Consider the following 22,859-nt stretch of genomic DNA (forward strand, 5'->3'; position numbering starts at 1 on the left):
CTTTAACTTTGGCTTCCCTTTCACTTTATTGCTTATAATAATGTAACAATTGTATTTTAGAGTCTTCCTATACAATAAAGACTCGGCATTGATAAAAAAAAAAGATATCGCGCAATTGACAGACTGATGCAGCAATTTGGATCATCTATCGGTCAAGATTATCGATAATAATGGATAACGCCCAACCAAGCGAAATAGCGCTCGCTGAACAACTAGGTCACGAAATGCAAAAAATCGTGAGATCCAAATGGTGGTCAGCGTCCATAAAGGATAAGAAAGAAGATTTCCAAGAGCTTTGGTGTAAGGAAAGTTGGATACAAGTCCAAGGAGACGAAATATCCTTCAACCAAAACACTTAGCTCCAATACGACCTTGCCGAATACCCTACCACCCGCATTCTAGTTTTTCTTTTTTTTTCTTTCTATATTAGTCCATATTCTTTTCCTCTCTTGTATAATACCGTCCTTGAAAAATAGGATGTTATTTATACGATCAACCACTATTTACATGTATTTCTCCTGACAATTTTTTTTTGAGAGCATTTCTCCTGACAAGGCACTATACTAACCTAAAAGGATACTTTTCAATAAAGATCCATAAATCCCAAAAAAAAAGCGCAATTGACAGACCATTGTGTGCTGGGTTCGATTCCCGGTGACGGCACCAGTGCTAGAGATGTTGGGGAGGGTTAGCGTAGTGGACTATCCCTGGTATGCCGATGAGAACGGCGTGGGTTCGAATCCCACTTCCCCCACCAGCACTTACTCTTAGTTTGTGGCTGCTGTCCACTTGATCAGAAATTGAGTCTTCATTATTGAAAAGATCGCTCCTACGATAAGTACAAAGATTACATCGGTTTCACGTACATGTTATTCACGACAACTACAATACACGCATATCGATTGAACGCCTATCGATCAAGAACCTATATCCCGTTATGTTGAGTCCATTGACATTAACCTCATGTAATATATGGAAATTAAATAAAAGTTTCCATTGATTGATCAAAAAAAAAAAAATCCAGTACTAGAGATGTGACCGGGACATACTCTAAGAATCGAGCTAAAAACTACTTCGTCATAACTTCTCCGAAATGCAGTAAATATGCGTCAATGAAATTCTTCCATATATACTTCTTCTTATTCTCTATCCTTCTCGGTACGAGCAATTCCTCTATACAAGGCTGGTCAGGAGCATTACCTGGGTGATTTTGACGTAGAAGTCTACCCTGCCTTTAACTTGTATAGGAGACTTTTCGATAAAGGTTCTTTGTTTAAAAAAAAGCGCAATTGACAGAATTTTGCCAGAATCTAGGTGCTTATGAAAAACTTCACCATCTGGTACTTATTAGACAGTGAATTGTACCTTGTTTTCTATAGAAAGAGTGACTGTTGTTCAATTCGTCCCATTGCTTTATGCTGATCTCTGCCTCCATTGTCAAATATAGCATACCTGTGAAAATATTCACTTAGAAAGATGCCACTTTATTTGAAAGCACTAAACATTCAACTGAAATACAACCTCTGTTGAATGAACAGGTTAATATCATCCAAATGGAGTAGTATATTAACAAAGCTTCATGGAAATTGGCTACGAGATCTAGAAGAGATAATAGCATGATACCCTTCTCCAAGCATAACTGATCTGAATTGGACATTGCTGGTATTCACATTTATTTTGATATTTTACAGTATTTGCATCTGTGGCTCTCTTCCATTTTAAAGTTCGTTTTATACATTCTTCTATCTTCCAAGCACACTATTTCCGGGTAGAAGGTAGTAAAATCACGATATTCATAAAATAGGAAGGATAATAGACATCTATGATAAGGACAGAGATTAGCACGAATAGTTGTATCCTTTTTCCTACGCTCTCTATAGAAATAAATTAACATTATTTAGGCTGGATGTATGCATTCCTTCATATTTATTGGGCCCTAGTCTGGATCGATTTGAAAACAAGTCACAATTTGAGTAAGTTTAAGCGAGTGTAAACACGAAATACTTGGGAACTATAATGCGCGTTTAAGATCATCGGTGTATTATTGATCAACATTATCAAACGCTAGCTTCCATCAGACAACTCAACTATCACGGCGACTGGTCTTCTCCTCCCTCCTCTGATGTGATGTCGCTCAGACTATCATCGCTCCAGAGAAAATTTCTTCTATCCCCTCTATCCAAACTTGCATTAGCGACTCCATTACCTGTACATACACTCGCACAAACAACACGATCTATGGCCAGTTCTAAAAAGAAATGTCAGCATTCGTGGGAGATGCGACTAGATAATACCCTAAATAATCTGTTGCTGCGAAAAGCTAATCTGGATCCTTCCACGCGCCCCAACAATACCCACCTACACAGAATACCATTGAATCGTACACGAGCCCATCCGAAAGCGTTGTTTTTACGTGCTCTCTCACGCAACGACTTTGAGGAGGCATGGTCTGCGTATGTAAAGCTTGCTGATCATAACCAGCTCCGCACACTTACAAGGAGGATCTATCATCATTGGATCATGGTTATTTCAGGGGTGAAACGATGCCCTGAAGCGCTCCAGCGCTTATTATGTGTGGTTAGCGACATGAAGTCGCTTGGAATGCAACTCATGGTAAAAGAATACAATATTCTTATCCACTTGACTGGGACAGTTCCGAGACGAGAAAGTAGATGGAGATTGAGAGATGCTCAGAGAGTATATGAAGAGATGGTGCGGGAGGGTGTTCATCCAGATATAGTTACATTCAATACCCTTATGACGATTGCGGCGCGTTCCGAAAACAGTGCTGCCGCTCGGCGGCTTTGGGATGAAGTACTTGCGCGGGGTCTTCGGCCTAACGCATTAACTTTTACTGCGTTGATGCAGGCGTTTGCTGCTGAAGGTAATCTTGACGCTGTATCACGCACATACCAGGAAATGACAAAATATGCGCGCATACCGCCGAGTATCATCACCATGAATGTGGTCATTGGAGCATGCGTGCGTGCTGGGGATTTTGAAAGGGCCGAACGTATTTTACGCGAACTGGAGACTGGGAGTGAATTAATACGGCCAAACGAAATCACCTATCAAATCTTGGCTAAAGGTCACTTACAAGCTGGAAGTACACAGCGAGCGTTGGCGTTTTTTCGGCGCATCCCACGGGCTTCGTTGAAGGACCTGAAAAAATGCAAGGAATCGGATGCCCGAATCCATAACGTTCGAGAGCAGGATAAGCCGGGTGAAGTAGACATGCAAAAATGGAAAGATTGGGAAGATTGGAAAGAACGTGGTGTACAGGAGGAACATCGTGAACGTGAAAAAGAAGGAACCGAATTGCTAGAGGATCATATTAAAGAAGAGGGGAAATCTAGATGAACCTAAAATTATGAAAGAAATGTTTATAGAAAAAACTTATTCTATTTATTTATTTTATACACCTCCTCCTTTCACCCTTCCTTTCTTTTTGCTTCATAATCCTCTCAAATATTGCTGGTCGCCTTTTGACTTATTGCATCTTTTGGATTTAATATCGTTGGACTTGCCTGTAAATAAATTCTCTTTATGTAATTTTACAAATTTTTTAAGATTCAAATTGATGACGTAACGACTGTTGATTTTTTTCGTTTAACATGTTTTATCCTTCTTGTTGCTTGGTACTCTCCGTCAACGTGTTTTTTTATACTTTGTTGCGTGGTCTAAAATAAAAATATATTACACGCGACACGAGACGCGATATTTGCGCTATAAACTTTTCACTATTATTCTTTGATCAACGCAGGTTCATCGTTCAGATCTTCAACGATCGTTCCACCCGATCTACTCCGGCCAACATAATATGCAGCAGCCGGACGGCAGCCAGCAGACCGGTTTCCCTGCGATGTCAAGTTCTCAGGACTCTGGATCGTCCGGGAACAAAGCCATAGATGCTTCCTTCCTCGCCTTTAACGGAAACTATGTAGATCCATCTGTGTGGTCTGAATTCCAGGCGCGATCCATCCTTGCATCACAATCTTCTCAATGGGGCCAAGGGTTACCGATCGGGATGCAACAGAACCAACAGGCAGCTCCCCACCAACAAACAATATCGCCGCAGCAACAGCAACAGACCCCAATGGCAGATAATTCTACGCCAAATCAGCTTCAGCAAGCTCAGGATCAGCCTTTGCAACCTTCTCAGATGGCCTCATTCTTACTCAATCAACAGCAGCAGCAGGAGCAGCAACAGTCGATGGCCTTTAATCCTTCTGGTGGTGAAGAATTCAACCCAGAATGGCTTAATGCACTTGGTAATGGAGGCTTTGATCTTAATTTTACTAATATCGGGAACATGTACAATCCTAGTGCCACCTCCTCATCAAAAAATAGCTCACCCTTTCCCAACGCTATGGGTGAGACCGAAGACACTAATAATTCATCGAAGCAGGAAAATCAACAGCAGCAGCAGAAGCAGTTTCAGCCACAACAACAACAATCGCTGGTCACCTCGGCGCAACATCAACAAACACAGCAGCAGCAAACGATCGATGTTAATTCCCAACCTAATTCATCTGCCTTCGGCCAATCTGCCACGAACAATGCTACAGCTTCAATCTCATCTGCCCAATCAACTCACACAATTGCCCGAGCAATTTCATCGTCAGGTTCTCCGAGCATAAGCAATGCTGCAGCGCACGCATCGCCAAATGTTGGGATGATGCAGCCAACCAATCCGCTCCAAGGTAATCGCGCGGCTGGGATGATGGGATGGGGAAATTTCATGTCCATGCCAGGAGGTGCAGCTGGTATCTATGCTACTCAGCAGTTGGCCGGCGAAAATACCAATGGTCCAATGCAACAGCAACCCCAAGCCTCTCCAACACCGCAGGCGCAGGCACAAGTGCAAGCACAGGCGCAGGCAATAATGGCCGGCCTAGGGAGCCAAGCAATGCCTGTAGCTGCTCAGCATCTTGCTCAGCTAGCATCGGGAAACAAGGCTGCAGTGCAACCTGCGCTACCGAGAATGAGCTTCACTGCCCTCCAAATTAGCCAGTACAAGCAGATCCAGCAGAATATTGAGATGGTAAAGAAGGATCAAACGCTGCCACCAACGCGCAAGCAACAACTCCTTCAAAATTTAGAGCAGGCACGACACACTCTGTTATCTATCGGACAGTCGCAGTCAGTTATGCAGCAGCAAGCACAGCTTCAGCAGATGACTCTTGGAAGAATGCCAGCGCAGGTGTCGGGCCAAGTCACTCCAAGCAAAGCCGGAACAATGCTCCCTAACTCAACTCCATTTCAGCAGGCTGGATTTCCTATGGGGAACGCAGCAATAGCAGCCCTACAGCAACAGCAGCAACAACAGCTATTGCAAGCGACGGCTCAGCTAAATGCTATGCAAACAACCGCTCCAACGGCACGAGATATCCAGCAACTCAATGTGCTTAACGAGAAATTGCCATTACAGAAGGCGTACGACCATCCGGCCGCTCATCTCACGCAGGAGCAATTTGTTAAATCTCTACGCGATTTCCTTGCATCTAAGAATATCACACTTCGAATTCCCAACATGGGTAAACAGCCTGTAAACCTCTATTTAGTCTATCTTGCTGTGACTAGGATGGGCGGTTACGAAAAGGTTTGTATGATTTTATGGTGTTTAGTTAATTTTATAAGCTACTAGATGGGTTCCATTTTCGCTTATTCTATTTTTTTTTTCCTATCAATATAGGTGACAAGAGAAAGAGCATGGCGACAGGTTGCAGAATTGACTGGTATCGCAAGTATGACTGCCAATCCAATTCAGAGTCTGCGAAAACACTACCAGAACATTCTATTACCATTTGAGGAGGCTCATTTCCCAGCAGGCGAGAAGAAGCAGCAGTCAATAGAGCAGCCTACGGAATCTCAACCAGTAGCTACTAGCACTCATTTAGGGCCCACGGTTGTCCCTCAAACCAATTATCTGGCAAATGCCGATGCAGGTACATATTTGATATTATCAAAGTCTATATTTCATAAGGAGGCTCATAGATCACTTTTTTTGAATAGCTAATATGAATCTAGCTGGCGTACCTTCTCTTCCCACTACTGGCTTTCCTATGACAAATAATTCTGTGGTATCGAATCAATTACAAGTAAGCTACTTTTTTTTTGACGGATGCTTCCTGAGTATATAATACATAATTCAATTTTATTTAGCCACAAATGCATGGCCTTTCTATGGCAATGTCCCCGCCGTCTTCACTCATGAACCAAAGAATGGTAAACCCCCAAGCGTTACCAGTGAGGCGTACCTCATCTCAAACCCAGTCTAATCAGAGTCCCGCTCTTTCACCTTCTCGCCGCTCATCTACTCATCAGGTCACAAAGTCAACCATGTCACCGCCCCATAATCATGCTGCTCCAGCTGGGGTTGTCCCGAACCAACAGCAGCCTGGAATTTCAAGCTCGCCTGTGCAAGTTCCCGCTCTACCTAAAACTACCATCCCAAGTCCTGCTCTCAAGGAGGACGTCACATCTAACAGTAGCGCTACACCACGCAAAAAACCCTATGTGCCAAAAACTCGTGTGATTGAGACGTACGGCGGCATTGATGTTAAATACTTTGAGAAATTTGATTTAAAACCACAGTTTCCTAGCATCAATGATTTGGGTGAGTAACTCGATTTATCTTGCATATTTACTCTCATATATTGAACCTCAACATGAAAATGTTCAAATTAGGTGCTGTTGATATCCATGCAATTACAATGTCGATTAAATCCGGTATGAAAATGGAGATGGCCACGGCTCTGAACACCCTCACCGTACTTACCAGCGCGCGCAATATTTTGCTTCCAATCAGTCGTTGCGGCAGTTTATTAGACGCTCTTCTGGATATCATTGGGGATTATGCATCGGCCATGGGCCGTTTATCAACCAAAAAGTTCAAATATCCATTTGAGAAAACGATTCCTTCCTATTCCGAGCTGGTTGAATTCTCTTTAGAGGAGCAGCAAACGCTGCAAGTACCAGAAGAACGCACCGGCTCTGAGCGATGGCTATCGCTACGAGATCGAGCAGTGTGTGCCATGAATATATTACGGAATCTCTCATTTATGCCTGACAATCAGTCCTATCTTGGGAGACATAGAAAATTCTTGGATAGATTGATAGAGGCGCTTTCGATTCCGATCGACGATGGGAAATCGAACGGGGATGCTCTCGAGGCAAAGGATGAGGAGTATGATGACGAGGAGCAGGACGACGAGATGGCAGAGGAAGTGGGGGACGATGCCGAAGTGGGAAGCAATTGTAGTCGGCGTCGAAAGCGAAAGCGTGCTCGCGCACTCGATGTGCTTGAAATGAGGAAGAGCGTGCTTGTTATCTTGTCCAATATCGCCTCGAACACCTTGCTCCACTCGCTAGAGGTCGCCAACATCATAGTGGCGGTGATACACGACATGCTTGGAGCACGGAACTCGCACTATAGCTTCGTTGCTCTCGAGGCTTTTGTCAAATTGTCCATCAACCACGAAAACCGCTGCCTACTTGCTCAAATCGATATGTCCAGGTTGGAGGCGCTGGTTGATGCAGTCCTAAGCACCCTGTTGAGTGAATTCTTCCCCTCGGGACGACTCGTACACCCAGCCATGATGACTTCCACCATGCTGGCCCACTTGGAGACACTGCTGATGTGCCTGTACAACATGGTCGAGTTGCCCGAGGTCTCGCTTTCGCCTCCGCAGCCTGCCCTGCCTCAGCTTACTCCAACACCGTCTCCTCACACAATGACCAAGCTATCTACACCTTCCACGCCCGCTCTAATGAATAGCGCCAATCCCCAATACAACAGGGATAGATCCCCAACTCCCCCTACCTCTACTTCGACACCGGCACCCGGTGGTGTGCCCTCACTACAGATTAACGACAACCCTGTTGCTATGCAAAGTCTAGGCTCACGCATGGTGCGGAAACCAGGACTCGTCGGCGTATTGCTTCGACTCTGCGTTGCTTTGGGCTGCCTGGCCAACCCCAACCTAATGGCTGCCTGCCGGCGCTCTGTGGAAATCCTTTTTGCATTACGACGCCATCACAAAGAGGAGGGTGGATTCCTGGAGCCGCACCGAGCGCTGGTGCTTGATGCATTGCTTCATCCAACTGTAGATCCGGCCTTCCTAAGAGATTTGACTGCATTATCGGAGAGCTAGTAATGTGTTCCCTATTATTATTCTATATTTTTTTATTTTTCATTCTTTATGTGTGTGTATTAATTACTTCGATTTTTTATTCTCTTTCTACAGCATTTATTTTTTGTTCATATTTTTTTCCTTTTTTCTTTTAGGAACTTGGTTATTGTTTTCAAAAATAATTAAAATAATTCCATCCCATTTAAAGCTTATGGGTGTCATCCGCTATATCATTACCATTATCGTTGAGAGTAAAACACTTGGCCAAAGAGTTCATGTACTAGCCCAATAACTTTAGCTATTTTTATCGAACTGAATTACTCCACGAACTGATGTCTTGAAAAAGTGGCTTGGTAACCTTAAAGCAAGACAAATGTAATGTAATATGAAAGACATTTAATATAATTCTGCTAACTCTATATCACATTATAATTCAATGAAAACAATAAGATAGATCAGAGAGCACTCGTAATATAAATTGGCTGGAGAGATCTCCAAAATCAAGCTATTCACAATCGCACGCTTCCCCGTAGAATGGCTTCGTAGTCGTCTCGCTTGAATGGGATATATTCATCTCCACGTAGCCAGTATAAAGGATCTTTCACTTTGTTAACATTAATCCCTTCATTCCGATATTCAACCTTGCGCTGCTTAAAGGTTCCTGTCAGCTCTATCGAGGAGACAGGTCGAATGAACTGTGGAATCGCGTACCCCGGTAGCTTTTTCTTCAAATAGATGGCTAATTCTTTGAAATCTATCTTTTCCCCCCTGACCTTGATAACGGACATCCCGCACCGACCGTCATGACCTGGGACTTCCACTCCATATACATTCGCCTCCTCAATACTTGGAAATCCTGCTAAGACATCCGCCACTTCCATGGTGCTTACATTTTCGGACTTCCAGCGGAATGTATCCCCTAATCGATCGCAAAACCAATAATAGCCATTCTCGTCCCGCCTCAACAAGTCATTGAAACGGAAGTAGCTATCCCCCTTTTTAAACACGTTCTGGAGAATCTTCTTCTTCGTTGCCTCGGGATTCTTGTGATAGCCTCTGAAATTTCGAAATGGGTGATCGGGAACAATTTGCTGAATAAGCTCGCCAGGTTCATTGACCCCAGCAGGAATGCAAAACCCTCGATGGTCGCGTAGTGGCTCCTCAGTTACTGGGTCAATTTTGATCAACTGTAAACCTGTTTCGACTAATCGCGCTATTGTACCACGATGACCCACCGCACCGGCCCCTAGAGGACCGGTATTGACGTTGAAAAGCGACGTGATGCCCTCAGTGGCAGCAAAGTATTCACCGATAACTGGTATATTAAAGCGTTCCCTGAACTTTTCCCAGATATCGGGACGCATGCCGTTGCCCATCGCAAGTCGAATGCGGTGGCCTTTTTCAACGCTGGGGTTAGGTGGTGTATTTAGAAGGTATCGGCAAATCTCTCCAATATACTAAATCCAGCGAAATTAAAAACATAAGTTCAAGAAGACTGAAGAGAAACTCCGAGACTTAGCGGGAGTACTACCTGAAAGATATTACAATCGTATTTGATTATTTCGTGCCAAAAATTCGTGGCCGAAAACTTCTGGCTCAGAGCCACCGAGGCTCCCGTGATCCAGGATTGAAACACTAGTAGGATAGCTTAAAAGATACACGCGTTGATGGGCTTAGGTGGACCAAGTACTAGCTAAAATACCCCAAAATTACCTGCAGCACCATGATAAAGTGGCAAGCAGCAATACATCCTATCCTCCTTTCGAATATTAAAGAGGGTCTTCCACATGCCAGCAGCGACTATGCAGTAGAGTTTAGCAAAGTTTGTGGGTTTCTGCTATACTTTCAAATGGCTCTCTATTTCAGGTTAAATGATATGGTGACAACTTACGCGTTATGCGACCAGGTTGCAAAATCGCAGGCTAAGATTGAACCGGTGAAATTCTTTAATTTATACTATTGGAAGGGGGGATGGAGGAATTCCACTTACTTTTGGCAAACCCGTCGTCCCACTTGTGTAGATTAATACCATAGTGGCGTCATGAAGAGCACCCAATCGTAACTTACGGGGTGTTGATGATGTAGGATATTGACTTAATTCGTGGCTGGTTAAGGCTCTACAGAATGGTAGCTGGTCTTCACCATAGCTAATAATTTCAATCTTGAGCTCTTCGGTAATTGGGGCCAAATTCTCAGCGATGTTTTGGGGGATCTCAGGATCAATAAGTAATATACGGGGGCTGCAAGTCGAAAGTGAGTGGAGAAGTGGTTTGTCATTCAGATTATAGTTAATGAAAGCGGCAGATGCTCCTATCTTGTTGATAGCTAGCCACGAAATTATGAATTCGGGTTTATTCTGCATGTATATTGCAACGATATCTGAATGAATGTAAGGACATGTTAGTTCAGTGAGAGATAATCAGAACAGTTAAGCCATCACCTCCTCGCTTTATTCCCTTGGAGAGAAGAAAATGGCCCAATTGATTCGATTGCTGATCAATATCCTTGAAAGTATAAGTTTTGTCCTGGTAGAGCAGATACACTCTATCGGGAGTAGCTTTAACTTGCTCCAAGAAACGGTTGCAAAAATTAAACGTATCTTCACGACGGCACTTAGCAATCCTAATCATTCGTCATTGTTATTTTAATTTCTTAGAATAATAGGATATAGGAAAATGCTCATACAGATATGCGCCAATTATCAAGCCGCGCAGTTGCCTTAGATCCGATGAAAGAAAGAGTTTGGAGTCTGCGTACATGCCCGCTGCAGTCAGTGCAGCAACCGCGAGCGCGGCCTGGTCAACTACATGCAGTCGAATGAGTGGGAAAGGGAGATATCATTAAATGTTTTGTTCTTTTGCCCATAGACAAAAAAAAATCATACTTACCCATTTCAACAAGTAATCAGTCGAGTCTAGAAAAAATAAAGAGGAAGTGAGAAAGAAAATGAAATAGAAAACAGTGAGTTGCTCAACAACACCGATATACACAAATAAGTCAATGAAGACAAACCTTGTTCGAGCAGATTATGTTGATGGGTTGATATAGCCGCTGATTCCTCGGAAGAAATCACATGTGATACATTGGGTAGTAACAATTTTTAACTTTGATTCCTGAAGATTTTACTGATTTGAAACCTTGGCCTATTTGTCTGCTGTTCTTTATACTATATATATAAATTATAAATGCACCGGCCAGCTGTCAGCACTGTGAGATACAGCTAGAAATTGCCCCCTTAGCATCTGTTGCCATGAATATGCAATTAATCAATTTTCAAGGGATTTCAAAGCAAGTCAGGTAGAATTACTTACACTTTGCGAGTTATACAAAGCCCTACAGTTCAATGAAAGTATATTGTTTGTACATAACCATTAAATATTTATCATTTTAAGATCAGTGTACTACAATCCAATCTTGTAATATATAATATAAACATATACCGTTTGCATCTATATTATCAATCAGAACAGGGATGGTTTCAGAAGGGCTTTATCGAAACTAATCCATAGTTATCGTTTTTTGGCGCTTATCAATTGAGAGAGAAAGCAAGACTTTTTTTCAGCTTTATCTGATGCTCAGAATTGAGGTTGCTAGGTTTTATTCGAAGGACTTCACTCGTGCATGCCCAAAAGGTAACATCGCCTACTCTCTACGAGTGTGAAAATTTTGTGGGCGCAGAGCACAAATTCTGTAAAATTTACAAATGAGATTGGGCGACAGACTTGATACCTTTGTATAGGTTTAACATTTCCCAAATCTGATGGGCTTTTCCCAAGAGCAAACTTTGAACACATATTATTACTTGAACATTTTGCAGAGTTTATTACAATCGTGAGCAAAATCAAACATGTATTTTTTAAAAAAGATCTAATGCTTGCGAGCAAGTTTTACTGATATGACACCTTGCATTGTTTCTTGCTCAATTTGGCGTTGCCGCAGTGGCATGAGTTATCCTCGCAATAGGGGTAAAGGCAGCGGAGCATGCAGCAGCGTTGAGTTTGGTCCTTGGTGCAATCGGCAGAGGCCACGTTCAAGACGAGAGCGATAAGAAGCAAGACAATGAAGAATCTCATTTTTAGTATTGAAATGAACTCGATGGGTTTAATTTTTGTTCTTACCCCTCGTACTCGCCCGCCTTTTTATACACTCGAGATATCCATCGGTACCTTGATATTTTTAGCAAAGAATGTGCAATCTAAAAAGGCTCGAGCTTGTATGGGAAAAGAATATGTAACTCCGAGTTAGTTCTTTGAAATCTCTCTTTTTTTTTGTCCCTGGCCCTTAAAGTCTGGACGCCAACGAGGATTTACCTCACCCTGAATGGAAGCTTCCTAATTAGCGTAAAACTGAGTTTACAAGCTCTTAAGCGAAAGGCGGAGTGAATTCTAGCATTCATCAAACATCGAGAACATAATCTACTTGTTACCCATTGGTTTTTCTTTTTATAGAAGCAAGCGATTATGCTTTTCATAATCCATTCTATAGAACTTGACTCAGGCAGCAGGTTCTGGAGGATAAACTAAAATATAGCTCAAGTTGTCTTGTAGTGGTGTGCAGCGAATAGGAGAATGCAAAGAACTTTTCCGGCTTAGTATCCGTAGAATGACTTATAATTCATGATTCATTTAACAAGGTTGTGGAGAGAGGACAATTAGTACACCTATAGGATTCGAATATGAGGTGGTAGGGTTGTTTCCTTGTTTGGACCGCACCATTAACTCTAATCCGTGAAATTACAAGCATAGGATATGCATCAATAGAATAGAGGCAAAGAGCATTGGTAATGCGATAATCGCTCGCACAAGACTTTAATGTCCGTCATTCTCTGAATTTGATTCTTCCTCAAATAGCAAATCAACCGTATTAAGAATGTAAATCTTAAGCGACGGTCCAATGCTATCAATGTCAGAAGTTTGTATCTCCGTTTTGGACACGATAATAAGCAGAGAGCTCTTCAGGGGAATATCGACGTGCTTCAACCAAACCATACAAATATTCTTTTCAGTGGTATTCAATATGTTAATCCATTATTAGAAACGTTTCAACGTGCAAAACATTTTGAATACAAAGTGTGCTTGAACTAGTATACTCTCGCTTATCATGGGAAAAAAAATCCCCTAGGAAATTCAGGAGCTAAGCTAACGAAAATATGGAAGGTTACCCTTGTATATTCGTTTTATTAATACCCAATCCTTGGATACAGGGCGCTTCTAGATGTTCCCAGGGAAGAATTTACCGTGAGATTTTTTTTTAATTATATTGATTTTACATACAGGCGGCTGCCGAAGATGCCCGAGGCAGGTACAGGCTCGGAGAGAACTATAATTCGTTATTTTTATATAGAAAATGCGCGCAGTTCACGCATTCACAGGCTCGGAGCTCATCGCGAAATCACAGACATCGAACGCTTATTTGCGTAAGTAGGTCATAGCTTCGTAGAGTCATAAAAAAATCACCACGCATCCAACTTTAATAAATGGCTACTAACTATCTTACAGCCTAACATGTAGCTTCCAAAGAAAGCATTTCCTAGAAGCATTTTGTTGAGTCATCCAAAGGCATAACTAGTGTCTTTCCCAGTATTAGTAGATACTATCAAGAATGCTATTGGTAGGCGAGGAGCAATTTAAATTAATCTCGAATAGGATTAAATATTGATATCACTCATTGTTATTTTCTAGAATATGAGAAACTGTGGCCCAATTTCTCTTTTTGGATATGAAGGCCAGACTCGCCCCAAAATTTATTGGAAGCTTGAAATGAAGGCGTCTGCGCACTCCTGATCTTGCGATAGCTTTGATTGCTACATGAATTTAGTTCGAGGTATTACCACTTCGGTTCAAATCTTTGGGGTGGGGAAGAAAAGGAGGAAGACGCCAAATATCCTTTCCAGTTTACAGTTAGTCAGATTAAATTATTTTCGCACGAAGCAACCAAGCCCTACTTTTAAGCATCGCACTTGATACCTCCAGCTTTCGATTGTTTCGCTTAACGTTTGTTTGTCAAAATATAATAATATTAAGTATGATATTTATTAAAAACAGATACTTACAAATACGCTAAATAAGTAGAAATTTTCTTTTCATTAGAATCGAATTGTTTTTCACTTTATCTCATTGTAATGCATTTATTCAATGGTGGTCAAAGGGTACTCATATAGTGAAAAATCCTTAGTAGTCAAGTAATAGAGAGAGTGCAATCGCTAGGGAGCTGAAAACTCGTGAGTGAAATGGAAAAGTAAGGATAATTCAGTTGCTTTATGCACAATGTAAGGCAATACAGGAAATTAAAATAGACAAAAAATATTTTTTTCTAGGACTTTTTACCAAAAAGTTTCGTATATCGCTACCGTAACAAAGAGTAGTTTCATTTGAGTTAATCCGTCACAGAATTTCTCGTTAGGATTATTCCACCATTTTTAATAACGGTTTATATAATAGTGATATTAATAGGATAGTTATAAACGCTTAGTATACATTTTTAAAGAATGGTTCTTTTGGCCGCTGTTCTAATCCCATTGTTAACACTTGCGTTAGCAGTTCCTTTGTCCGCTCGAAACCACTGGATGCAAAAGGCTGTAGACGCGACGATAGCTTTAAATGATACACCTTGTCCAATATATCCTTTCGGAGCTGCTATAGTCAATCATACAGAGAGTACCGAGGGGGTTTTTGTCATTGATGGGGCGAATCGAGCCAGTGACGATCCTACGCAGCATGGAGAAATGAATGCCATCCAAAAATTGGCAAAAAAATATCCGGGCCGTGGTCAGAAATTAGGCCAAGGATTGACACTCTACACTACGGCTGAACCTTGTCCTATGTGCATGGCTGCAATTCGATGGGCTGGTTTCGAAGAGGTGGTTATTGCCACGGACATGAGAACATTGATAAATTATAACTGGCAGCAAATCACGATAAGTGCAGAGGAGGTCAACCAACAATCGTTTTTGCTACCAACTCGCACCAAACTGGTGCAAAACATTTTGACTAATGTCACCGATCCTTTATTTCAATGGCAGTTCCAACCTGGATTCCAATGTCCTGACGGATGTCATCGTATCAATAAGATCTGTTCAAGACATAGTGAGCAAGCGGCTTTGAAACTGCAACAGCACGGACAAATTATAAGTTATTAAATGACAGTGAATGCTTGAAATACTGTGTATTATTGTATATGAATACATTCTCTAGAACTAGATAGAGGCCGAAGAAAGACACTAATTGTATGGCAGTGCTCACATTAGGAAATGTTGATTCGTCGGGTGAAATCGATTAAATTCTACAAAGACAAAGCAAAAAAAAAAAGGTATTCAACTAACCATGACATCCGCTTTAGTTCTTGATTGTACTCGTCCGATGAATTTTAGAGTTCGTGGCCGGGCTTGCTCGGGAGATAGTAACTATCCTCTCTTTGGGTTGATCAGGTTTGTTTTTCGCAACTGGTAATATCGTCGCTTGACCTTTGATTGACTGGATGAATGTGACAGCATCCTAGATCTGCTAATCGCTTAAATAATTAATTCGAGGGTGAACTTGAGAATTATCTAAGATGGACATTTTGTTCCATAGTGCTAATGTCATATAACCGCGCAGGGTTGGATGCAGCTTCTTTAGCAAATGCATGCTCTAACTATATAGATTTAGAACCAAAATCCAGCGTTTGCGGATAGAATACGAGCTATTGTATAGAATCGAATGTTTGCTTCAACGCTTCTTACATTCCTAAAAGGATACAAAGGGACACATAGAAAAGTAGCCCATTCAGTTGGGTGAATCGAGAGCTCCAATGCCCCCGATGAGGAATTTAAATCTATCACACTTGATGAGGGCAAACACACATATTTTCATTATAGAATACATCGTAGTAAGAATTATATTTTGGGCTGAAAATGCCAAATACATTTGGATGTATTCTCCTGTATGGAAGTCGCGTCTCGAACGCGGTCCACACTGTTGCTCTCAGTCCTGTTTGCGTAGATATGGTTGCAAAGCAATTGTTTAATATATCCCGTGAGATTTTTAACAAAATAGTCCAAATTTTTCACCAGTTGAATGGTTATGATTCAATCACAATTGCTTTGTGCCTTCGAATAACAACTTATATATGGTAGAATGACCTGGTTTATATGTACTAGCACAAACAACGGCAGTTAAAGTTATTCTATTCATGGCTTAATGCATACTTTCAACCCCTTGCCCGTAAGGAAAGTATCCCACGCATGTTCAAAGTCTTTCAAGGGGAACGAGTGTGTAACTATTTGGTCCCAGCGCAAGGTACCATTGGCTAGAATACGTATAGCACGCTCCATGGCATGCGGGTTGGTGTAGGTAGATTTAATGGTGAGCTCGCGGCGGTATACATTGAAGGGAGAAAGCGAGACCTTGGCATCTGGCTTCGCAACCCCAACCCAGACAATGGTGCCTCCAGGCTTGGCGCAATCTACAGAAGCTTCCATGGTGTTTGTTCGGCCCACACACTCGAAGACCACATCGAATTGCATCGAAAGAGAGGACAAGTCGGAAGGATCGAAACTTGCTGCCGCTCCGAATGAATGCATGGCAAGCTGTCGACGGTCGGCATTCGGTTCGACAACAGTAACGCGTGCGCCACTGCTGATGCAAAGCGCAATGGTCATGATGCCAATTGGCCCGCAACCGAAGATGAGTACCTCATCCCCCACACGCAGGTTGCTAACTTCAACCGCATGCACGACGCAGGAAAGTGGCTCAGCAAGACATGCTGCTTCTGGAGGAAGATGATCGGGCACAAGGTAGGTCGCCGTGATAGGGACAATAGCGTACTCGGCCATGCCTCCATCTTGCGTGACGCCAAGAGCAGTGGGGGTCGTACAGAGATGAGGCCGAGCGTTCCGGCAGAATGTACAAGCATGGCAAGGCAAATTAGGGTCAATGGCCACACGAGCATTCAAGGGGATGTTTGTCGCTGTTTCTGGATGAATCGCGACGACTTTGCCAGCGAATTCATGCCCAATGGTAGAATTGAGTCGAGCATGAGGCGTTTCTCCTTTACAGATATGCTATGCAGAAGAGAGCACGGGCGTGCTTGTTAGAAAGGCGAGGCAAGCATAGCGGCGTGGAAGGATTATCAGCTCACCAAGTCGGTTCCACACAAGCCCGAGGCCTCTATCTGGATCAGGATCTCTCCGGGCCTAAGGGGGCGAAGCTTCTTTTCAGTCACTTCGATGCGGCCAGGCTTTGTCCAGGACGCTGCGAGGCAGGTATTCACGGTTTCCAAGGCCATTGTGCGGGGGTTGACGGGAGAAGGTCCTCGGCTACTTAGCGGGCGAAGGAAAGCTTGGGGCGAGGCGAAGGGCCGCTCGGCTGAAATAGCCCCGTCCAATCTCGTCTTCGGAATTCCCGATCGCGCTTGGAATTCCAAAGAAGCGGGCCGCTTGGTCCTTGATGGGGCCAAGGGGCGCGGAGAGCTGCTTGCGGAGACGAGGGGTGACGAGAGCCTTCCACACCCGTCACAAGAGCACAGGCGCTCGTGCTACGTGTCATCTGTTTCTTGCTGCGGGGCACCTCTTTACATCGATAACGGCCCTTGATGGAAGTGAGACAGGGCTAAAAGCTTATCCTCCGCATTGTTTGTAGATGAGATCTTGCCGAATTCGCCAGACCAGTCACGTGCCCAATCCCAAGCCTGGGTCCGCTAATAGGCCTGGACTTCTACCCCACATTGGCGGAGTATATTGCCTTTGCACAAAAGATAAGGGGGTTCGTTGAGTGCAACCGCTCATATAAATATGGATGCAAACATGGCACGGCTCATTCTTACGCATTGCGGAAGTTTTCTCCCCTTTTCCATTTGCAGCCTGTCGAGATTCTTCGGTGAATGTTGAAATCCATTTCATGACCACATCATGCTAGGGTTGAAAGGGACAACACTATTGTACACTGTTTCGCTGTTCGCATCTCTCGGACAATGGCTTTTTGGCTGTAGGTATCTTACCTTTCCCCGGCAATTATTGTTCACGATGCCTTCCACGGTGCTCATATCTTGCATGCCATTTTAAATGTAGACGACCAGGGTGTCATGGCCGGTATTTTGGTCAATGAAGATTTCCTAGTGAAATTTGACTACCCTTCCGAAACAATTCAAGGATTGATAGTAGGGGTGTTTGAGCTGGGGTGCCTCGTAACCTCGCTCCTTGCTAGCTGGACTATGGATAAATATGGCCGCCGCCCCACCATTTTATTGGGAAGTATGGTGTTCATTGTGGGGGGAGCGATTCAGACTGGCTCCGAAAACGTGGCTACTATAATTGCGGGACGAATTGTTGCTGGACTTGGCGTTGGATTCCTTAGTAGCTGTACTACTTTATACACTGCAGAACTGAGTCGCGCACATAATGTATTTCCTGTTTTTTGAACCTCAATTTAATATATACCAAAGTATGTTCTTACGTCTCGCCATTTTGTTAGAGAGGTCGAGTCACCGTATTAGGCATGAGCATCAACATGTTCGGCTACACTTGCAGTAACTTCATTGATTATGGGTTTTCCTATGTTACCAACTCTTGGTCTTGGCGCGGTCCCCTCTTTTTCCAGTGTGTGTTTGGTCTCATTCTCGCCTTAGGCTCGTTGGTATTGCCAGAGTCGCCCCGCCATCTTGTTGCTAAGGGTAAGACTGAGGTAGCATGTAAAGTTCTCGCCGATTTGTACGGTTGTCAGGACGTCAAGGATGCACGAGTTCAGACCGAATATGCCGAAATTCAAGAGGCAGTCGACTATGAGAAAACTCTGGGCGAGCCGTCGTGGAAAGAGATGTTTACGGGATATGGTAAACGATCGCTTATTGGAATCGCCATCATGGGGCTCAACCAACTGTCGGGCATTAATATTGTCACGGTAAGTGAATGAATTAACACCCTGCTTCCATATGGGTGCTTCCGCTACTGTATCTAATGCGGAGCACCTTGATCCATTTCAGTACTATGCCCCGAAAATGTACGTAAGAGTCGGCTGGATTGGCCGACAAAGTATTTTGTTTGCTGGTTTCACTGCGCTTGTCTACTTTTTTGGTGGTCTCTTTGCAACGCTGATTGTGGATCGGGCTGGGCGCCGTCCTCTCTTTATGATCGGAACGCTGCTCATGGCTGCCTGGCTTGTTCTCATGGGGGTCTTCAACAAGGAACTGAATACGATTGAGCCTGCACCAATCCTCATGATAGTATTCACCATGATTTACGTCTTTACATCTTCGGCTTCGCTTGCCTGTATTGCTTGGGTATGTACCCTTGAGTATCATCCTATTTGGACACGTCAGCTGTCCCGATATGAATGGCCATGCTAATATTTTCACGATTGCAGTTATATTGTCCTGAAATCTTTCCGCTGCGCGTACGTGCAAAAGGCATGTCTCTCGCAGTGGCCTCCAACTGGATCTTCAATTTTGCTGTAGCCCAATTCACGCCTCCTATGCTGGTGGCCATTGGTTGGGGTACCTATATCTTCTATGCAGTATGGAACATCATCGCATTTATTTCGAGTACGTGCTTGGTTTCACTCGCTATTACCATGGACTCTATTCTAACCGATCTATTTTTAGTATACTTGCTATTTCCCGAAACTAAGGGCCGCACTCTCGAAGAGATGGATGAGATATTCGGCACATCCAATAAATCAACCAAGGATATAAACAGTGATAAACAAGTCGTGTAATTTACTGTTATCATTTAAAATATCTCTGTTTTCCTTTATCATATAGTCCTCTTTCAGATTTTGATAAATATCCCATTCTGGCTTCTATACAATACTATTATGAAAAGTTTTAATCCTGCAAATGCTACCAACTCGAGTGAATATTATATCGTTAAATTATATTTATTGTATATTCTAGGTTGTTTTATTTCTAGGTTTTCACTGAGATTTTGTCCATTGAGATTTAATCACTAAAGAAGGCGAAATGACCAGAGATTTGATCTTCTCTAAGGAAAAAACTTTGCAGCTAGCACGTAAGTGAGCAAGCAATAGGGTGTACTAAATAAACATAATACACCGATAAGTAGATTCATATATTTCATTCCTCTAAGTTTTTACCAATAAACGTTGAAATTTGAACTATACAAAATTCTAATCAACTAGCGATATGGAATTCGTCATCTATAACTAGGGTAACATTTCACTTTCGTTTAATCCTATACATGCTTCACCTCCTTGAATTAATATAAGGAGTATTGTGAAAAGCAACTCTTGATAATAAGTCACATTTACCCGATGCTCTTTTGAGAATCAAAAATGGTTACAATTGTGCCGGTATAACGCCTGGATTCTCAGCGGGTATATGCATTGTTGTATGTATATCGATATTTAAGATTACGAAGTTAATTATCTCCTACACATCTAAACAGTTGTCTTCTTTTTTTTTGAATTTTTTCTTGTATATTAACTGGGATTTTGTTCGAAATATCCTTGCAATTATTTTTTTTCCGATAAAGTTACATACAATTTCATACAAGGGAAGCTTATTATCGTGGCAAGAGTTTAACTCTTGAAACTTTAAATTCAGTATTGGATTTTGTTGTGGCTTTTAATCGAGGCGAAAAATGATAGTATCGAAGAAATACAGGGGTAATATGTTATGGATGAAATTATATACCCTTGAATTAAAGCAATGCATATGCCGGTGTCAAAAATTTTTTCCAAAAATCATATCTACATTCCCACGGAAATTCTCCGAAGTTGTTCATATTCCACGAATCATTTTTTATTATGTTTCCTAGGGCCGGTTTTCTACCATGAATTTTCCGAATTGAAATTACAATTCCACCAAGATTATTCCCATGCATGGGTTTAAGGATTCTTTCTTCAAACAAGAAAATACCCTTTGTTCTTTGCGACGAGGGCGCATTAAACAGAAAAGTGCCGTAGAGGCGTGAGAATGTGAATGCAAATGAGAATATATGGGTGCGGATCATTATTCAAAATCTATAAATATGGCGCCATTTCTGTGCCTCTGTCGTGCTCTTCACTACTTTATCGATTTTACTCAAAAGTAATCAACCAAACAAAAACTTACCTATCATGGAATCTCAGTACCGCCAGGGTGATCGCGTTGAATACCGCAACGACAACAACCAAAAATGCGTAGGCAAGATCCAGAATGTCCAAGGCTCTGGTCAAAACTGCCGCTACACTATCCAAAATGAGCAGAACCAACAGCAAGAGCAATGCCCTCACAACAGGGTTGAACGCAAGCTTCAGTAAAGCGGCGTAGGGCTCAGACCTAGGTCATTTTTTGTCCAAAAGTTTTTTTTAAAAAAAAAACGACTGTGTTGTAATTTAAATAAAATGACCTAATCCACTCTCGAGAATTATGGTCCAAATATTTCGAGAACATTTTAATCTCTCATCCAACCTCTATATTTGTTAGGGGTAACCTGACTTTTGAAATAAAAAAAAGTATCTGTATTATACAGTACTATAATACTATATGTCCCAGAAAATATGAATACAGATAAGAATATTCTTTTTATACTATTTAATACTGTATATTTGTGAAGAAGATTTGTAAAATTTGAGAGATAGACCCCAGATATTGCGTGAAATATACAGCTTACCTACCAAACCTGGATATGCTACGTATTCGAAATAGATTTATACGAGGCTGGACCTTGGAATCAAGTAAATAATACAAACGCAATTGTTGAGTTACAATTGACAACAAAAGTCAAATAGCACGTAGAAACGAAACGTGTAATAATTACTGAATCCGCTTATTGTCATACTCTATGAGATACTATGGAAATTATATATGCCTATTATCAGAATGGTCATTTGATAAAAATAGTAATGGTGAAAGATACAGTATTATTATTTGAATAGACAAAGGACAAATCAAAAAGCGGTTATATAGCTGTTATCAGGTAAATCTATAAAACTATTATTTATATTTGCAATTGGCATTACTACATTTGAATTGATCTGCCTGTTCGCAACGGGCACTATAGTACCAGAAATTTCCAAGTCCGGCTCTCTCCGTATCAGCCCAGCCTTGGTCGTCTACACAAACTTCACATGTACCAGCCTTGCACCCATAAGTAGTGAATAAGAAGCACACTGTTCCCGGATCTGATTTTATCGATTTTCCTATCCAGCTCGTCTCATAATCTTGACAATGGTTTCCTTCTTTTCTCCATGGCTCACCACGGAAGTTAGTATCTTGATAAGATGTATAACCAGCGTTCACAACAAATATTAGGGTCGAAAGCACTGATGAAAACGTAAAATGCTTCATATTGAGTTTGGATGCTGTAAATATTGCCAGGTGAATCGCCTACTTTATATATTTCAAAAGCATATGGCAGCTGCAAGTGACTCATTCGACTTGATAAATCAGAAGATTAATTTCGTTGAAAAAATTCTTACCTAAGGGTTTCATTTGCAACATTGAATCAAATGCGAGGCAAAATTAATGCTTCCATTTTAAGTGCTATAGGTTGAAAATAGTTTTTAGATCTAGAGCAATTTTCTCAGTCAAATTTGAAATCGGAAAATATATTGAAGTACAAAATCAGCCGATCATCTTGCGCATTTTTACCATTCAATTCATTTAATATAAGAGTAAGAGGATACCGGTAATAGACTGCGGACTTTGTCAGCAGTCCACGCTTCAGGATGATGAGGCCGATTTATTGGATAAAATGAGCTGGTACAAAGAATAAAGAAAACGTAAACAAAAAAAAAAATCGTACGATCA

General features: G+C 42.0%; 8 protein-coding genes and 1 non-coding gene across 9 annotated transcripts; 5 read left to right on the forward strand and 4 right to left on the reverse strand.

Annotated features, from left to right (window-relative positions):
• The first annotated feature begins 681 nt into the window (after nt 1-681).
• VTP21DRAFT_t167 lies at nt 682-754 on the forward strand. The gene has a single exon. It is a non-coding gene; the product is annotated as a tRNA-Ser (tRNA).
• Nucleotides 755-2,238: 1,484 nt separating this feature from the next.
• Nucleotides 2,239-3,360, forward strand: VTP21DRAFT_2255 (uncharacterized protein; the record flags this gene model as incomplete). The annotated part of the gene is made up of 1 exon (XM_069392429.1): nt 2,239-3,360. The coding sequence occupies one exon, from the start codon at nt 2,239-2,241 to the stop codon at nt 3,358-3,360; it is 1,122 nt and encodes a 373-aa protein (XP_069250831.1).
• A 460-nt stretch (nt 3,361-3,820) lies between these two features.
• Nucleotides 3,821-8,156, forward strand: VTP21DRAFT_2256 (uncharacterized protein; the record flags this gene model as incomplete). The annotated part of the gene is made up of 6 exons (XM_069392430.1): nt 3,821-5,602; nt 5,696-5,948; nt 6,016-6,101; nt 6,166-6,228; nt 6,286-6,619; nt 6,691-8,156. The coding sequence occupies 6 exons, from the start codon at nt 3,821-3,823 to the stop codon at nt 8,154-8,156; spliced, it is 3,984 nt and encodes a 1,327-aa protein (XP_069250832.1).
• Nucleotides 8,157-8,644: 488 nt separating this feature from the next.
• VTP21DRAFT_2257 (uncharacterized protein) lies at nt 8,645-11,027 on the reverse strand (the record flags this gene model as incomplete). Its single annotated transcript, XM_069392431.1, has 8 exons — nt 8,645-9,592; nt 9,667-9,782; nt 9,849-9,935; nt 10,027-10,057; nt 10,126-10,514; nt 10,576-10,757; nt 10,821-10,938; nt 11,024-11,027. 8 exons carry the CDS (start codon nt 11,025-11,027, stop codon nt 8,645-8,647), a joined length of 1,875 nt encoding a protein of 624 aa, XP_069250833.1.
• A 3,595-nt stretch (nt 11,028-14,622) lies between these two features.
• On the forward strand, nt 14,623-15,273 carry VTP21DRAFT_2258 (uncharacterized protein; the record flags this gene model as incomplete). The annotated part of the gene is made up of 1 exon (XM_069392432.1): nt 14,623-15,273. The coding sequence occupies one exon, from the start codon at nt 14,623-14,625 to the stop codon at nt 15,271-15,273; it is 651 nt and encodes a 216-aa protein (XP_069250834.1).
• Nucleotides 15,274-16,302: 1,029 nt separating this feature from the next.
• VTP21DRAFT_2259 (uncharacterized protein) lies at nt 16,303-17,399 on the reverse strand (the record flags this gene model as incomplete). Its single annotated transcript, XM_069392433.1, has 2 exons — nt 16,303-17,175; nt 17,253-17,399. 2 exons carry the CDS (start codon nt 17,397-17,399, stop codon nt 16,303-16,305), a joined length of 1,020 nt encoding a protein of 339 aa, XP_069250835.1.
• A 35-nt stretch (nt 17,400-17,434) lies between these two features.
• On the reverse strand, nt 17,435-17,659 carry VTP21DRAFT_2260 (uncharacterized protein; the record flags this gene model as incomplete). Its single annotated transcript, XM_069392435.1, has 1 exon — nt 17,435-17,659. One exon carries the CDS (start codon nt 17,657-17,659, stop codon nt 17,435-17,437), a length of 225 nt encoding a protein of 74 aa, XP_069250836.1.
• Nucleotides 17,660-18,021: 362 nt separating this feature from the next.
• VTP21DRAFT_2261 (uncharacterized protein) lies at nt 18,022-19,822 on the forward strand (the record flags this gene model as incomplete). Its single annotated transcript, XM_069392436.1, has 6 exons — nt 18,022-18,097; nt 18,181-18,512; nt 18,584-19,009; nt 19,092-19,388; nt 19,472-19,649; nt 19,710-19,822. The coding sequence occupies 6 exons, from the start codon at nt 18,022-18,024 to the stop codon at nt 19,820-19,822; spliced, it is 1,422 nt and encodes a 473-aa protein (XP_069250837.1).
• Nucleotides 19,823-21,175: 1,353 nt separating this feature from the next.
• Nucleotides 21,176-22,397, reverse strand: VTP21DRAFT_2262 (uncharacterized protein; the record flags this gene model as incomplete). The annotated part of the gene is made up of 2 exons (XM_069392437.1): nt 21,176-21,386; nt 22,114-22,397. 2 exons carry the CDS (start codon nt 22,395-22,397, stop codon nt 21,176-21,178), a joined length of 495 nt encoding a protein of 164 aa, XP_069250838.1.
• Between the last annotated feature and the right edge of the window lie 462 nt (nt 22,398-22,859).

Source organism: Calcarisporiella thermophila, assembly GCF_041956535.1.
Source record: "Calcarisporiella thermophila strain CBS 279.70 unplaced genomic scaffold VTP21scaffold_13, whole genome shotgun sequence".
Taxonomy (NCBI): Eukaryota; Fungi; Calcarisporiellomycota; class Calcarisporiellomycetes; order Calcarisporiellales; family Calcarisporiellaceae; genus Calcarisporiella; species Calcarisporiella thermophila.